The sequence below is a fragment of the Asterias amurensis genome, chromosome 14, assembly GCF_032118995.1.
Source record: "Asterias amurensis chromosome 14, ASM3211899v1".
In the NCBI taxonomy this organism is placed as follows: domain Eukaryota; kingdom Metazoa; phylum Echinodermata; class Asteroidea; order Forcipulatida; family Asteriidae; genus Asterias; species Asterias amurensis.
In genome coordinates, this window is record NC_092661.1 from 2,400,052 (window position 1) to 2,418,593 (window position 18,542).

The following is an 18,542-nucleotide window of genomic DNA, read 5'->3' on the forward strand; positions in this document are numbered from 1 at the left end:
CCCTTTACCAAAATGCCTTGGTGCCCTCAAAACAAAGCATACATGTACAGTACATGTACAGGCCTGGTACTGTTCGAGCCAGAAACAGCAGACAGTTGAAACCGTACACTTCTCAATTAATAGCATGTCATACAGTAATAGGATTTCCTCTTCAATGAACATATTGAATGCATCAATGTCATGTCTACAATAGTTCAAACAACAAGTTTAGCTCAATCCTGGAACATTCCACAAACAACCGGAAACTTCTCCAGAACTTTTTTTTTACTTTTAAAAGGCACAGGGGTCGATTTCACAAAGAGTAAGGACTTAGGACTAGTCCTACACATGTAGGAAGTAGGAGATATATGTGTAGCCTACAAAACGTATGGTTAGTCCTAACTGGAGATAAGACTAGTCCTACATGTAACTCTACGAGGTCGTTCAGACACAGTACTAAAGTTGGTTAAAGGGATGCTGCAGTGAATTAAAATAAAACAGTAAATTTTGCTTTCATTTATTTCTGTTATATGTATTGAACATCAATAAAATGTGTTTTGTTTTTTCCCCCGACATATCTCACTTGCGTAATTAGCGAATAAGTCATGCCCCCCCTTTTGTGGATTGTTACCGCCCCCCTACCATCGACGTCACGTCGGGAATTCAAACATATCGTCGGCAAAAAGAGTCTGGTTCCTAACTTCACGCGCCTAGGTACCAGGCCACACAATGCACACGTCTCTATATGCACACAGCCAGGGGACCCGACGCTCGGGTTCCCGACATGACGTCACATGAAGGCTCCCTTTTAGTGGCGGGGTGGGTTCCCCTAATCTCTTGAAAACCACTTTTAAAATACTTGCGCATTAAATAAAAAATTTAAAAAAATATTTCAGGTTTGAAAAGTCATGTTTAATCGTTTAAAATTTTAAAAAACCCACTGCAGCCACCCTTTAAACTCATGGTTCAACCCGATCGAGTTCAACTCTGTGTGTCTGAACGGTTCTAAAGTTAGTCCGAATCGAGTTCAACCCACAAAAGATAAACCGTCCAGGGAGGGGGTTTATCTTTAGACCGCTTCAGGTTTATCTTTTAACACTGTGTGTGGATAGAATAAAAAAGACCACATCCAGTTTAACTCACAACAGACGACCCATTGACCTCCGTTATCATTATGTAAAGACACGGTGACCAATGAACAGGCCAATAACCAGGATGTTAGAGTAACGGGGTCGCGTTTGCTATGACCTATTAAAACCAAAGATAAACCGTATCGGGTTTAACTCAGTGCTGTCTGAACGCAAGGGTTTTTTATTTTTACGACCACCCCCTGCTGCTCGTAGAAGTTAAACCGGTTAGGGTCTAATTTAGTACGCTGTCTGAACATACCCTATGTGAAATCCACCCCTGGACACGTTTGGTAACTGTCAAGGACCAATAATCTTTCTAGGTGTATCACAATATCCCCTGTACATATAATGCGTGAGACTTGCACTGTCTACAATAAACAGGCCATGAACTTCGCTCTTGAAGGGGCACAGCAATTTCCCTCTGGCAATGGGCACTTCTACCTTGTACAGGGCAAGACAGCCAAAAGCACAGGGCACAAGGGCAATTGCTGTGGGTGTCGTGGGCATTTTCAATGTCACAAGACAGATCATGATCTGTCTGTGGATGAAACCCCCCTCAGTGTTGAGTAAACGTGTACTTCTTGTGGTTGTACAAGGTGTCTAAGACTAATTGGGGTCAATCAACTTTTGTCACCATCTAAGATGTCTGCATAGGGAGGGAGTCCACAGTCAGTACATCTAGATTGATTGTGAGATAAGGTCAAGCTGTGATGGCTGCGGGAGTAGCATCTAAGATGTCTGCATAAGGAGGGAGTCCTCAGTACATCTAGATTGATTGTAAGATACGGTCAAGCTGTGAGCTTTTGTCACCATCTAAGATGTCTATGTAAACATGGCATTTTTAAGCAGGAAGTCTACACAGTCAGTACATCATGGAGTAAGTTCGAGTGTGCACAATGGTTTCCATTTGCACTCAAACCCTTTGGAACCAGCCTTGAGCCCATGGTTTCTTCACTGGTTCCAACAGCATGTTCCATTCTAACATGTGTAAAGCGCAGAGGGGAACCAGTGACACTACAGCGAAAAGGCAGAAGGTTGACTAGACTTCCAAATGAGTCGTTCGAGTGAGTGCGTCACTGCGAATGTACACTGCTGGTCAGTAGTCAACCACGGGTCGACTATTTGTGCCCACTTGAACTTGCTATAGAATGATTGTGAGATTTGGTCAAGCTGTGACGATGACCTATCCTGGCCTGGATAAACAAAGTTCTACATTATATTCACAATGTAGCTTCAAGTTTAAAGGCAGTGGACACTATTGGTAATTATTCAAAATAATTTTCATCATAAAACCTTTCTTGATGCGAATAATGGGGTTAGGTTGATAGTATAAAACATTGTGAGAAACAGTTCCCTCTGAAGTGATGCAGTTTTCGAGAAAGAAGTAATTTTCCACGAATTTGATTTCGAGACCTCAAGTTTAGAATTTGAGGTCTCGAAATCAAGCATCAGAAAGCACACAACTTCGTGTGACAAGGGTATTTTTTCTTTCATATCTCGCAACTTCAACCGACTGAGCTCAAATTTCACAGGTTTGTTATTTTATGCATGTTGAGATACACCAACTGTGAAGACTAGTCTTTGACAGTTACCAGTAGTGTCCACTGTCTTTAAGGAACTTTAGTTCCAAATGAGCGTGTACATTTACATTGCACACATGTAGTACAATGTAGCTTCAAGGAACTTGAGTTCCCAATGCTTTGGACAAACCATGTCCGTCGTCAAAATCCACCTCCTCCTCCCCCCCCCCCACTTCCAAAAAAAAAAAATAATCATAGAAAAACAAGCATTTATAACGAGAAAAACAAATGCATAAAAAAGACAGGACTAGAAAGACAGAAGCAGGCAGAAACCAGGGGCAGCTGCAGCGGCGTGAAATAATTCCTCTTACCATCGTCTCTCGTCGCGTCCAGTTGCTTGACCTTGACCGACAGTCTATCAATCCGATCCTGGAGTGAGTTTGACCTCCGACACAACGAGTTGGCCTCGTTGTAGAGGTCGCCGAAGATGTCCTCGGCATGCTTGCTCAGGTTACTCAGCTGCCGGATGATACCGGAGAGTGTGGTGTTGGTGACGCACTCTAGCTCGTTGGAGATGCCCTGTGAGATCACCCCTCGGCTCAAGTTGACCGGCTCAATTTCTCGTTTGACCAATGGCATGGTGACTGGTTTCAGACTTCTGCATTGATGAAAAAAAGGGAGAATTTAACAAATTTACTACAAATAACAGCACTGGGATTGTACAGTGCTTTAAAATGCACACCCCTAGGAGTGCATCAACTGCACTATGATTTCTTTCCTGCAAGGTATTTGGCAGTTCTAAATTTTTTGAGGTATGAGATCTTTGACAAGGGGCTATGGAGCAATTTTCTTGCGATCAGACAAGGAACACCGGGCAAACCTCTTCTTTTAAGTGCACTGTTTTTTTTTTATGTGCATTTAATACACAACACACTGGACAAATGGCTTTGCATCCCATCCAAGAGAGGCAGCAATAATAGAAAAGTGTCTTGCTCAAGGTCACGTGTCAAGACCAGGGCCCAGTTTCATAGTGCTGCTTAACGGTACGCAAATTTGCGTGCTTACTGTAGCAGAAAGATTTGCTTAAGCCTTAGCGTCTTTCACAGGTTAGCAGAAAAATTGGGCGGCCATATTGCATATTTACCATGGATTTGCATTGTGACATCATTTATTTTCGTGCGGTAAGCACCGGAAGGTTAGCATGCCTTTTCGTGTGCTTACGGTTAGCAGCGCTATGAAATAGAAATTGCACAGTAAGCACAAAATCGGACGCTAAGCAGCACTATGAAATTTGGCCCTTGAGTCAAACCTACACTCCAATCCAATGAAATCATAGGGTCTGTAAGACCAGTGCCTATCCTAAAGACAGGGTACCAGTCTAGCCTCGCGCCTGCAGTCCAGTGTAAATTTTTAGCCCTATATAATCTGCATATTATGAAGTTGTATGTTACTGTACATGTACGTACTGTTGAAAGACTGTTAATGAATGCCCTATTGCATATTTGGAGCTCCAATATGTTTAGTGACTTTATCAGTCTAACATGTCTAATGCAACAACATGCTGTCCAAGGACGATCCAGCCCAATCTTGATGACGACTGGTAATTATCAAAATGAACATTAGGAACACACACATGTCTAGCCTACACATGTCCATGGAAGAGTGCTCAGACAACACACCAAGACTTCATGGTCCGCTGGCAGACTGGCATTATGTTTAAACTCATAATGAATGTAGTGTACATGTACGTGTACGTACAATGAGTAAGATTAATGCCTATTGTCTCTATGGCTAAAAATGCAACTTTAAAGATTTATACACTGGAGAGCTGTTGATATTAATTATTTAAAAGAAGGCAGTAAGCATTCAAAAACATTGTTAGAGGTAGTGTAGTTTTAGAAAAAGTGGTTATTTTTCACCCCACAATTTGAATCTAGGAAAAACAGCTCCCTAATACTCGTTACCAAGTAAGTTTTTATGCTAACAATTATTTTGAGTAATTTACCAATAGTGCCCCGTGCCTTTAAGGATGAGCTTGGCTTTTATCCATCATCGGCTGTCAAGAGTCATTAATGTACATTGTGTGTAACTGACAGGCCTGTATGGTACAAGTGCATGCACTTGACATAAATACATGTAAAAGACTATCAGGTGCATTCGTGATGGGGGTCAGTGACTTCATCACCATCCTCTACCAAACTCTATGGTTATGATGGTACAATTTACCTTTCACCATTGAACTACTGTAGTACGTGTGTGTAGTTCTTCAAGAGGGAGATGTACAAGTGCTTTGAGACGCCCTTCGGGTGTATAAAGCACTAAATAAAAACCGACTATTGTTATTACATGTTTATAATTATGTACTTCTTAGTTAAACTGCTCAGTCTTCTCAACTGTAATTATATTCATCACTCCTCAAAAAAAAAAATTGTTAAGCCTTTTACAATAAAAATAAGTCGGCAAGTCACCGACAAAAACATTGCACAAACTGTCTGTCAGTTCCATTCCTCTGAGACCAATCTGGTATTTATTTACAGGGCCCAATTTCATAGCGCTGATTAACGGTGAGCAAATTTGCGGGCTTACTGTAGCAGAAAAATTTGCTTAAGCCTCTGCGTATTTCACAGGTTAGCAGAAAAATTTGGCGGCCCTATTGGGTGTTTACCGTGGATTTGCAATGTGACGTCATTTATTTTCGTGCGGTAAGCACCAGAAGGTTAGCATGCCTTTTCGTATGCTTAAGGTGAGCAGAACTATGAAATAGAAATTGCAAAGTAAGCACAAAATTGGCCGCTAAGCAGCGCTATGAAGTTGGGCCCTAACAGATCACTGTGTATTGGAGGGACAGCTCTGTGTCTGTGACTATGCAAGGTATACTTGCATCTGAAACCATTTCAAAATGCAACATTTCTGAACATAGGTTTGTCAGATAATAGAGAAGTACATGTACATGTATGTACAATGTACATGAACGTAAGTCACTAACAAAACATTGCACAAAAGTGCAAGTCTGCAACTTTAACTTCACCTAAATAGAGAAAATTACAAAAGTGTTAATGATTTTGAATAATATTTTTTAATTTTGAATGGTAAAACTGCGAAAAAAAAAAGATGGATATCAGCTGATCCGAAGAAAAGCTGCTTGCCTTAAACATGTTAAAGCCATTATACACTTTCCGAACAGAAACAAATAATAATAAAAGTTCACAGATTTACAAATAACTTACAGGGTTTAACAGAAGGTAATGGTGAAAGACTTCTCTTGAAATATTATTCCATGAAATGCTTTACTTTTTGAGAAAACATTAAAACAACTATCAATTTTCGACATCGAGAATTACAGATTTATTTTAAACACATGTCATGACACGGCGAAGCGTGCGGAAATAAGGGTGGGTTTTCCCATTTTCTCCCGACTCCGATGACCGATTGAGCCTAAATTTTCACACAGGCCTTATACTTCACGGAGGCAACGAAGGCAATTGCCTCCGTTGCCCCTTGTCATTGCCTTAGTGCCCTTAAAATGCTCCAGTGGAAATTTACAATTTTCTCATAGGGTGCCCTTTTCCAGAGATAAATTGCCTTGGTGCCCTTGCCCTTTCAAAAACGAAGCATACAGCCCTGTTCACAGGTTTGTTATTTTATATAAATTGTGATGTGATAAACGAAGTGTGGGCCTTTGGAGAATACTGTTAACCGAAAGTGTCCAATGGCTTTAAATTGTAAGTTCCATCTCTCAGCTGTTTCTTGCAGCCAATACTTATTACAATTAGTTGTTTTTGTTCTCTAACAGATCATTGTGTATTCCAGGGGCAGCTGTGAGTCTGTGACTATGCATGGCATTCAGTAACTGGCATTGAATGATGATGACAGAGGTGAAGTCAATGAATTATAAAGGAGTGATGTGTGGATGAGAGAAGCTTCCGTCTACAGTTGGCTTCAATTCTTGGCGCGATATAATGCGGAATGCAGGGGCTAACTGTCCACAGAAAAAATAATGCGCTGAAAACATGTTTGTGGTATAATAGATGTTAAATTTGCATCGGGAATAAAGAATATTAATTTTGGTTTTTACCCATACACCGATGTGTGTTAGCACTGTATACTCAGTACTTTCCCGAGTCCTGTGAAAACATATCACAGGCATGTTACTCGGGTGGGATTCGAACCCACGACCCTTGCAATTCTAGAGCAGTGTCTTACCAACTAGACTACCGAGGTTGCCCGGCAGCTAGAGGCAGTTCGAATCCTATGTTTTTGGCAGCGGGTACCGCAAAGATATAATAGATGTTAAATTTGCATCGGGGATAAAGAATATTAATTTTGGTTTTTACCCATACACCGATGTGTGTTAGCACTGTATACTCAGTACTTTCCCCGAGTCCTGTGAAAACATATCACAGGCATGTTACTCGGGTGGGATTCGAACCCACGACCCTTGCAATTCTAGAGCAGTGTCTTACCAACTAGACTACCGAGGTTGCCCAGCAGCTAGAGGCAGTTCGAATCCTATGTTTTTGGCAGCGGGTACCGCAACGATATAATAGATGTTAAATTTGCATCGGGGATAAAGAATATTAATTTTGGTTTTTACCCATACACCGAAATGTGTTAGCACTTGTATGTATGTTTGTGGTAAGCAGAAAGGGGAAATCAGAGGCAGGTCACAATTTAAAACAATATTTTATATAGTCTTATAGCTCATATAATTACCAATATGGTACTCAATGGTGTAACAGACAGAAAAATTCTAAGACAGTTTTTGAGTTGTTTGCATTTTAAAAATTAGACAAAATTTATGTACAATCTGCAGCCCATTGCCAGACACACCGGGGCAAGCCCCTTCCTTAGTAACTGGCTTCTACATATTTTGTGCATTAGTTACACAAAACACAGGACCTATTTGTACAGTACATGTGTCCTGCTTAGCGTCCCATCTGACATACGTCGGAAGGACACAGCAATAATGTCCAAGATTTTAAATTTATCTATTTTATTATTATGAAGACACATTGAATTCAAGTTTTTATGACCATTAGGGGCCTAGGGCCGGTTTATAGTCGGTCGCGCGATGGTGGCGCGACGGAACTCTTGCGAGCAATCCCAAGACTGAGGCCTAAAAACAGTGTCTTTTTATGATCGCGCGTCTAGATTTCCGACGCCCGACTAATGCGCGACCGACTATAACTCTACCTTTAGGATACAAAAATAGGTTTGACAGTTTTAAGTAGCCGTCAGAGGTTCAACTGGTTAAACGTCCCAACCCTAGCACATACATTGTAGATACACAATTCTCACTTATTGTACAAACTTGATTCCAATACAAAATGCGCATACACACTATACATGTACATGTGTAGGCCTACCAACTGACCAAACAGTATCACGTTTAAAGACACTGGAAACTATTGGTAATTGTCAGAGACTAGCCTTCACAGTTGGTGTATCTCAACATTATGCATAAAATAACAAACCTGTGAAAATTTGAGCTCAATCGGTCGTCAAAGTTGCTAAATAATAATGAAAAGAAAAAAACACCCTTGTCACACGAAGTTGTGTGCTTTCAGATGATTGATTTCGAGACCTCAAATTCTAAATCTGAGGTCTCGAAATCAAATTTGTGAAAAATTACTTCTCTCTCAAAAACTACATTACTTCAGAGGGAGCCGTTTCTCACAATGTTTTATACTATCAACCTCTCCCCATTACTCGTTACCAAGTAAGGTTTTATGCTAATAATTATTTTGAGTAATTACCAATGGTGTCCACTGCCTTTAAGTGTATGCAATATGCATTCAGGGAAAAAGGACTCACAGTACTATCGCACTATCGCCAGATCAGGCCTCACCTGAATTAACTATCCATTAGTCACACAAACTAATAGTTTAATGCATTCGCACAATTAATCTTTAATTGAAAGAGCCCTGGACAGATTCTAACGGACAATAATGAGAATGAAATCAACAATTAAACCACCAAGCTGAAGAAAACATTTTAATTAAATTGTGAGATTCTGTGTTGGAGTGAAATACAAGTAGGTTGGTGCACATTTTCGCAACAGAAGGTTATTTTGAGATAAAGTAAAATATTATTTTATTCTTATTTTTTTAGATTATGAAAATTTCCACTGAGGGTAGAATCTGCTAACCAATCACAAAGAGTTGAGTATGACATGGTACATACACATTTGCGACCTTATTTTTAAAAGGCAAAGGCCCTTATATAAACATTTAAAACAATTCTTTGATCATGTTTTTTTGGTAGGCCTTGTAAAATCATTTGAAAACTGGAGAGCTGTTTGTGTTGAATAAAACAATGCCAGAAGCGACACCGTTTGAAGTAAAGTAGTTGTACAGAAAGAGTTAATTTTTCACCCAATATTTTAAATCTGAGAAGTTCTCATGCATCTGGAAGCACATGATTCTACATTTATGCAAGATTTTGTTTGTTTCCCTTTGTTTTTGAACTAGCAAATTGGTGATAAATTGTGTCAACATTTGCACTACTAGTTACTGTTCTTATACTGTATTACACTGTATGTTGGGATACACCAAGTGAGGATACTAATCTTTGACATTTTTTCCCCGAAAATAGACCATACCTTTAAAGACACGGGACACTATTGGTAATTGTCAAAGGCTAGCCTTCACAGTTTGTGTATCTCAACATATGCATAAAATAACAAACCTGTGAAAATTTCAGTTCAATTGGTCGTCAAAGTTGCTACATGTAGATAATAATGAAAGAAAAAAACACCCTTGTCACATGAAGTTGTGTGCTCTCAGATGCTTGATTTCGAGACCTCAAATTCTAAATCTGAGGTCTCGAAATCAAATTTGTGGAAAATTACTTCTCTCTCAAAAACTACATTACTTCAGAGGGAGCCGTTTCTCAAAATGTTTTATATTATCAACCTCTCCCCATTAATTGTTACAAAGAAAGGTTTTATGCTAATAATTATTTTGAGCAATTACCAATAGTGTCCACTGCCTTTAAAAATACAGTCATGGAAGTACACAATCATCAGTGTACAACGTGAAACAAAACCAATGAATAAAATCCAAAGAAACAAAAAACTGACATAAAAATATGCGAGCCAGGCCTGAGAAGCCCTTCAGTGCAAACAAAGTTTTGTCAGCTTCAGAAATTCCATTTTACAAGATTATCTTACAATGTACAGTGTATCTTGCGACTACTCAATAATGTACGAGACTTCAAGTACGATGTACAGAAACCTACTCACTTCGCTATAGGCACTTTTAGTTTCTTCATTCACAAAAGCAGGTCACGAATATGTGTACATTCTATTCACGTGTACGCCGCTGAATAACTTAGAGTGAAACTCTATTCTTGTGAACCAGCACAAAGCATTTCCTCTCCTTTAAAGGGAACTTCCCCTTGGAAGTAACTATAAGTCTGTCGAGTAACAGTACAAGTTCTATATGTATGTGTACGCTTCGCTTTTGAAAGGGCAAGGGCACAAAGGCATTTTCTACTTTGTAAAGGGCACCAAGGCAATTCCCCTAGGATGTAACTAATAGTCTGTCGAGTAACAGTACAAGTACTACATGTATGTGTACGCTTCGCTTTTGAAAGGGCAAGGGCACCAAGGCATTTTCTACTTGGTAAAGGGCACCAAGGCAATGACCAGAGCTGGGGAATGAAGGCAATCACCTTCATTGCCTTCGTGAAGTATCAGGCATGTCATTTGCTACTCAAAATTTGCGTTCATTGAGCACAAAACTATCCAATCGAAATATTTTGCTGTGAATGCAAAGTTGCTGAAAGCAATTGTTCGTGTAACGGTAATCTAGGAGAATCCATCTTCTGGTTACACGTACATTATTTCTATAGGAAAAATGAATTCACCATTATATATAATGACTCAAGCATGAACGTTTTAACCGAGTCATTGTTTTTTAATACTAGTTTAATAAGAATGAACGCTTTCACTGTTATCAATATTTGATCTCAAGTGCACACCGTTAACTTTGATCACAGATGACAGACAGCCACGAAAACCAGGAAGTGCAAGTTGTAGGACAAATTTTACCAGTGGGGAAATGTCCTTGCTCTACGTACTTTCACAAAGACAATGTACAAAATTATATACAATATGTGTACAGTCATCCTCGTTAAAAAGAGTACCGTTATTTTTGTAATTTTGTAAAAAGAATTACAATGGTTTTTACTATTTCTTGAAGATGATTCGTTGAGAGATCGGGAGCCAGTGTAGTTGTTTCAGAATGGGGGTGATGGAACAGGATTTATTAGATAGTGCCACAATGCGGGCAGCAGTATTTTGGAGGCGTTGAAAACAGGAAATCTGGTTGTTTATCTTTCTTTCCTCGTATTGTTCTTGTTTTATTTATTGTTTACAGCGCTTTGATCTGTGTTAAAGGCGTAGTATAAATACCTATATTATTATTATTATTATTACTACTGTCCCTACAGTTCTGAAATAGTCTTTATCAAGGTTCTACATTTAAAGAGTATTATCTGAAGTCCTAAATCTCATTTCTTCTTTGTTTTGCCGTTCTCTTACATGTTCCTGTAAGTCAGGCCTTATACATACATGTACTTTACAGACTGACAGACTGACAGAGGCAACGAAGGCGATTGCCTCCATGCCCTATGGTCATTGCCTTGGTGCCCTTGAAATACAACAGTAGAAATATAATTTCCATAATGTGTAGGGTGCCCTTTACCAAGGGAAAATGCCTTGGTGCCCATGCCTTTTAAAAAACGAAGAATACAAGTCACTAAAGGGGTAATTTGGCCAATCCAAGCAACCTTGTTTTAAATATAATAACCCAAGTCGACTGTATACATGTGTGTGCATGTGCTGCACAGACACTTTACATACTGTGTAGGCCTACATGTACCTGTTGTTTATTTGTTGTGCAATGTGTACTATGGTCCTTCTATCCATTACTACGGAGGAAAAGGTCACTGGTAATACAGAACTTCCTTCTTCTTGTTTCTTTTCTTTATCACAGTAAGACATGGTTCATGTTTAAAGTAGATTACTAGCGTCACACAATCCTGAATACAGTACACCAAATACTATTGATAATTGCTCAAAATAATTGTTGGCATAAAAATTTACTTGTTAGCGATTATTAAAAGGGGTTGAAGTATAGACGTACACATTGGGCAATACAGTAATTATGTATTGACACACATATTGTGTACGTCCTAAGCTTGTGTGTGCCTCAACAGACCGTATTGAATAACCCCTTTTTGCTATGAAAAGTTGCCATCTTAAAGGAACACGTTGCCTTGGACCGGACGAGTTGGTATATAAAAAGCGTTTGTAACCGTTTGTTATAAAATGCATTGATTAGAAAGATGTTTTAAAAGTAGAATACAATTGTCCACACAAATTTGCCTCGAAATTGCTTGATTTTCCTTTTACTTTGCGAACTAACATGGTCGGCCATTCATGGGAGTCAAAAATTTGACTCCCATGAATGGCCGACCAAGCTACATGTAGTCAACGAGGTAAAAGGAAAACCGTGCAATTTCGAGGCATGTTTGTGTGGATCAATATATTCTACTTTTAAACATCTTTCTAATCAGATGCATTTTATATGAAACGATTACAAACGCTTTTCAAAGACCAACTCGACCGATCCAAGGCAACGTGTTTCTTTAACCGGATATTCAAATTATTCTCCCAGGCCTACACGGCACATGCACGTACACATACCCACAGACGCCATTTTGTAGTTCAGATATTTGAGCCGCGTGACCTCATATTCAATAAGGTCTATATGCCATTTTGGAGAATAGTGCTAGTGCGGTATGGATTTTTTTTTTTTAAGCAACACACTCTGAGATTCTCTTAAAATGCTAAATTATCACGTAATTTTAACCATGGAGGTAGAATTCTACATGTACCTCCCATGTCTAAACATTCCCAGTGACTGATAAATTGCATCCTTGCCTGCACAAATGAGAGTGAAAATTAGGCAATAAATTTATTCTGATGACGAGCCAGGATTTCTCCCCACAGACAAGTCACCGCTGCAAGTCACGTTCGAAAGTACATGTAGCGTATCAGGCGGATAACTATGCAAACTTTTGGGGTCAACTGAAAAAGCCTGATCAAAATGTTTTCCACACGACACGCTCCCCGATATTTCTAAAACATCATTATTTTTTTCAAAGAATGGAATTTAATCTTTGAAAGGACGAGGCCATTTCCATTTTGCAAAAGGCACATTCCATCCATTGGAAAGTCTTTAGGAAACTTTTGAAGGGCACGAAGGCCAAGACCAGGGGCAATGGAAGCCATGGCTTTCGTCACCTGCATGCAATTTTAGGCAGGTGATTCGGGCATGCTGCCCTGGGTAACGAGGCTACCTCTTCCGAAGATGGATACCAGCAAGCAACCTGAAAAACTATGAAGAGCTTCTTGGGGGGTGGGGGGTGGGGGGGATAGAGACAAGAATAAGATAGGTACCAATGAAACCATGCTCCCTGTTGACCCCCCAAAAGTGGTACCGTATTTTCCTGCAGATAAGACGCGTCTTATCTGATTTTTAGACCCCCAAAACATCGGTGCGTCTTATCTTTCGGTGCGCCTCGTCTGCTGACCATTGATTTTTTTTAATGTTCACTGCGTGAAAAAATAAATACCTTCTTGTCCAGTTCAAATCAACGGTCTTTGTGTAGAGAATTCTTACTCAATAATGCGGTCAAACGTCAAACACGACTGAACTTTTTATACACTGAGACCTTATTTTCATTTGAACAATGCCGCGATCCCCCAGGCCAGACCGTCCTTTCATTCCAACAATGCCGTAATGCGCCTAGGCCCCCTCCCCCCTTAATGATGGTGCTTTCGCTCCAACAGACCGAACTACAAAATAATCAAAGAAGTTTACGGTTGATCGCTCAATGCAATATGTGCGTAATTCCTACCGCAAAAAGTCCACTGCGTGGATAGCATCACAATTGTTAGAGAAGTAAGGGCCCCAAGTAGTAAATCCACTGAAGTGGGAGAAAACTTGCAACTTGTAAATCAATAATTTTATAAAATACAGTAAAAAGTTCAATTTTTTTTTATTTTAAACAAACTGCGCCGACACATGCATTAGCTACCCAAAATCGTTCATGCATACAGTACATGCATGCAGTACATGATCAATCACTCACAAGACTGTACAAAAATATAGTAATTTTATAAATACATCACATCATAAATCAACAAATAATAATAAATGGATAACTTTCCGTATGGCGCCACCACTTTTTCACTCATTTTTACAAAAAGGGATATATCAATCAGGTAAATTAGATACTATATTATTTTATTTCGAATGAAAAAGTGGTGGCGCCATACGGAAACTTTTCCTAATAAATCAACAAGGACTCAAGAAGTCAAGAGTAGAACCTTGGGTTAATGGAAGTTAGAACATAACATCTAACTTAGGGTCTCAGATGTTATGTCGCCTGTCCTGTAGACTTTTACAACTTTTGGGTTGTCGCTAGAGCATGTTTTTGTAATGCTCACCTTATAGTGGATGTTGAAACAAATCTGTGTGAATGAGATTGAACCTTGGTCATGTACAGACAAAGTCAACATGATCATTGATGATGAGCATGATGCTTCGATGCGAGACTTAGATTTAGAATTAAATTAAAAAACTTGAATTGTTCCCAAATTGAAAAAGTCACATTAACTAATACAGCCCAGATAGAATTCATGTTTAATGGTGTCTACTTTTGATGTTTTCTGTTGAGTTGTCTGTGATAAATAATAATAATAATAATAATAATAATAATAATAATAATAATAATAATAATAATAAGGAAATAAGATGACCCCAAATTTGTGAACTTTATAACTCAGCTTGAACTAGTCAGCCACATTTCACTACACACTATACAGGGGAGCACACACCTCCCATTCAAACAGTGTGTGGGCGCTGCAAAGCTAAGCCAGAAATAATCTGGCCAATTCATAAAACACTTCAAAATAAATAACTAACTAACACAACTGAATCAGCACAAATCAACCTACCATCTGCAGGAATCATTTCGTAAAGACAACCTGTAAACAACGTGCCGTCAAACTTGACAATTATCAGCGGCGTTTAAGACGGTTCACTCGTCGATTTTTAGCGGAAGTGTTACGAGTTCAGAAAATGGGAAAAATGGCGTTTGATGAACTACACTGGCGAAAGTTTATTGCGAGAGGGCGCTGTTATCTTTTATCCACGCCCAAACTTTGCAGAGGGGGCGGGGGGGGGGTGGGTGCAAAGTGCATAAACCCAGTCAGTGGAACTTGGTGTTGGGCTAAAGTCATATCTGACGATTTTGTTTCATTCTTATAAATTAATTGGATACCTCCATGGATGTAGAATTTCACTCGGACTTTCCCCAGCAAACATTGCTTGGTATCGCCATGGAGGAATAAATTAGATTTAATTAATTTATTCCTCCATGGTATCGCTGTACCCGTGGCCTAAAAAATAATATTGGTTCTTCTTGAGAAGTTTTAAAAGAAGACTTTGTTTTGCCATTTTTTAGCAAGTGGTAGACCTAGCCTGGCCTATGTACGTGTCCGTGTGGACATATTATTGCCTGGACTAAGCAATTTAGGCTGATCGTGTTCTAAACAATGTTTTAATCATTATTTTGGTTTCATCTACCATTAGCAAATGAATAATGCCGATTTTTATATACGCCGGTGTGGCAGAAGATTCTGTCAGTCCCATATTTTTTGTATGGCAAAACTGTGTACAAGTTATTTTGACAGCGCCCTCTTTTGAATCCTCCTCCTCTACTAGTGCATGTTCATTTCCTATGGGGGACCGAATCTCCGGCAGACCATAATTCCTCCATGGGCAGACAGAATTGTGTAGAGGTTTGTCCTAGCATGGAGAAATGAACACGGTCCCCTTCTACTCAAATTGCTACCCGTGTTTATTTGACCATGGAGGAAGGAAGAGGAGCTCAAACGACCCGCAAAACCTCAGAGTAACAAAAGAATACTCTGACAATGCCCCTGTCTGACCAGTGGAAAAAGGCTCATGGAACGGACGATATGGACATAGAAACGACGTGTACACAAGTCTATTTCTGATACGGCCAATAATTTATTTTTCTTTAGCAATGGCATTATCTCTAAATGAATTGGCGTCAATTGAGGAAATGACGAAGGCTTAACCTGACACCTGCTGAAAGACACAGGACACCTTTGATAATTATTGTCAAAGACAAGCATTCTCAGTTGGTGGTATAACCCAACAATGCATGAAAGAAGCAAAACATGTGAAAACTTTGACTCAATTGGTCATCGAATTTGCAAGAGAATCGTTTGAAAAAAAAAACACCGTTGTTGCCAGTCAATATATATAGCTCTATGGTTGATGCATTACTTTGTGTGCTTTCACATGCATAATAAGGCTTCATCTGGAGTGTTTTATTATTTTGAGTGAGAAGTTACCTCTTTCTCCAAAACTAACGTTACTTCAGATCAGAGAGAATGGTTTCTCACCATGCTTTACTCACTTTCCACAGCTCTCCATGGCTCGTTACCAAGTAAGTTGTTAAAGGCAGTGGACACTATTGGTAATTGTCAAAGACCAGTCTTCTCACTTGGTGTATCTCAACATATGCATAAAATAACAAACCTGTGAAAATTTGAGATCGATTGGTCGTCGAAGTTGCGAGATAGTAGTGAAAGAAAAATAACCCTTGTTACACGAAGTTGTGTGCGTTTAGATGTTTGATTTCGAGACCTCAAGTTTTAAATCTGAGGTCTCGAAATCAAATTCGTGAAAAATTACTTCTTTCTCGAAAACTATGGCACTTCAGAGGGAGCCGTTTCTCACAATGTTTCATACCATCAACCTCTCCCCATTACTCGTCACCAAGAAAGGTTTTATGACAATAATTATTTTGCGTAATTACCAATGGTGTCCACTGCCTTTAAAGGTTGAAATTAGTACTAAAAATTAATATGTGCATTCTTTAAAAGCTGTACCCATCAAAATGTTAATGTTGGTTCGCTTTGACTTACTCAAAATGCAGTGAAACTATTAATTATTAATGGAGTTAGTTTGTCTGAAACATAACAACCATGCGACCTATAGCTTCCTAAATCGAAACCACAATTATCACCCTTCAAAAAAAAATACTATGCAATATAATTTTGACTCATAGGTCATCGAATTCAAAAGGGTATAATGAAAGAAGAATAATGCAAGGGTCGTGGGTTCATGGGTTCGAATCCCACCCGTGTAACATGCCTGTGATATTTTTTTTTCACAGGACTCGGGAAAGTACTGAGTATACAGTGCTAGCACACAACGATGTATGGGTAAAAATCAAAATTAATATTCTTTATCCCCGATGCAAATTTAACACCTCTTATCAAAGAAGAATAGTTTATTTTATTTATTTATTTATTTATTTCCAGGCAAACCATACATACAAAGAATAGGCAATAAAAAATAAGACTACACAGAGAACAAGCCTGCGGATAACCAAAAAGCGAAAATAATCACTATCTAAAGGCAATCCAGACAATAAAAATAACAAAGGCACAAAATGGCACAAGGACGAAAACGACATAAAAATTGCACATCAAATACCAAATCAAATATAAATAAATATATAAAAACTGTAGAAAATACATTAAATTTTGTATACAAAATATATAGTTTCACAATATTTTTTATGTGCTTTCTTGTAAAAGGCTTTAGCTAAAGTCTGTAATTACCTACTGTACTTCAGAGGGAGCCGTTTCACACAATGTTTTATACCATCAACAACTCTCCTTTTCAGTTTTTATGCTAACAATATTACTTTGAGTACTAATAGTGTCCAGTGCCTTTATTAAAGGCAGTGGACACTATATTGGTAATTGTCAAAGACTAGCCTTCACAGTTGGTGTATCTCAATAAACCAAAAAAATAATGAACCTCTGAAAATTTGAGCTCAATCGGTCATCGAACTTGCGAGATAATAATGGAAGAAAACACCCTTGTTTTACGAAGTTGTATGCGTTTAGATGGTTGATTTCGAGACCTCATTTCTAAACTTGAGGTCTCGCAATCAATTCGTCGAAAATTACTTCTTTCTCAAAAACTATGTCACTTCGTAGGGAGCCGTTTCTAACAATGTTTTATACCATCAACCTCTCCCCATTACTCGTCACCAAAAAGGTTTTATGCTAATAATTATTTTGAGTAATTACCAATAGTGTTCAGTACCTTTAATACAGTGCTTCCTCTCTGTAAATACCGTAATAAGCGTATTGTATAATATAACGCGCTTTATAAATGCTTTTAAAAATTTCAATATCAAAATGCTGTTTCCATAAACGATGGTCGCTGGAGGCATTGACTGTGAATGGTATGCAGTTCAGGGTATAATCGTAGACTTCACTCAAGTCCCAATCCCGTGTCATCGCCAGAAAGCTATTGTTTTGAGTGCGGCGCGATATCTCTTACACGAGAACAGGACTTGAAACAAGTCTAGGATCGGGTCATGGTTCTCCAGATGTGGAAGCTATCCTTTGCCCTCAAAATATTTCAATCGTTGGAACTTAAATGACCCAAACATGTGTACGTCTCGAGCGAAAACCAAAAGCCCATGTTTGGAAATCAGCAAGACCTTTCATGAACGTGTGTAGATAAAGCGTGTTCACAACAAAGATTTGGGAAAACAATTAACATTATTTTGCACATTGGATATCCATTTACACCGATGTGTGTTAGCACCACTCTGTATTTTGCTGAGTCATTTAAAGGAACAAAAATCTATTTAATGGTACAAAAGATGATAATATTGTTGAAATTGTTTTGCCCTATAGGACGATTTTTTAAGGAAATTGGTAGAACATAACTATTAGTTCTGACTCTCACAAAATCCAAAATTTGACCAACAGTTAAAA

At 38.8% G+C, this 18,542-nt stretch overlaps 1 protein-coding gene across 3 annotated transcripts in view; it reads right to left on the reverse strand.

The window, feature by feature from the left end:
• Window positions 1-18,542, reverse strand: part of LOC139946983 (actin-binding protein WASF3-like) — a 36,109-nt gene that overhangs the window by 15,938 nt on the left and 1,629 nt on the right. For 2 of the 3 annotated variants that reach the window (XM_071944784.1, XM_071944783.1), the window contains exon 2: window positions 3,001-3,287. In XM_071944784.1, the coding sequence (XP_071800885.1) occupies window positions 3,001-3,287 (287 nt within the window). Of the gene's footprint in view, window positions 1-3,000; window positions 3,288-14,660; window positions 14,800-18,542 lie in introns of those variants that run through there. The other variant, XM_071944785.1, reaches the window with a different exon arrangement.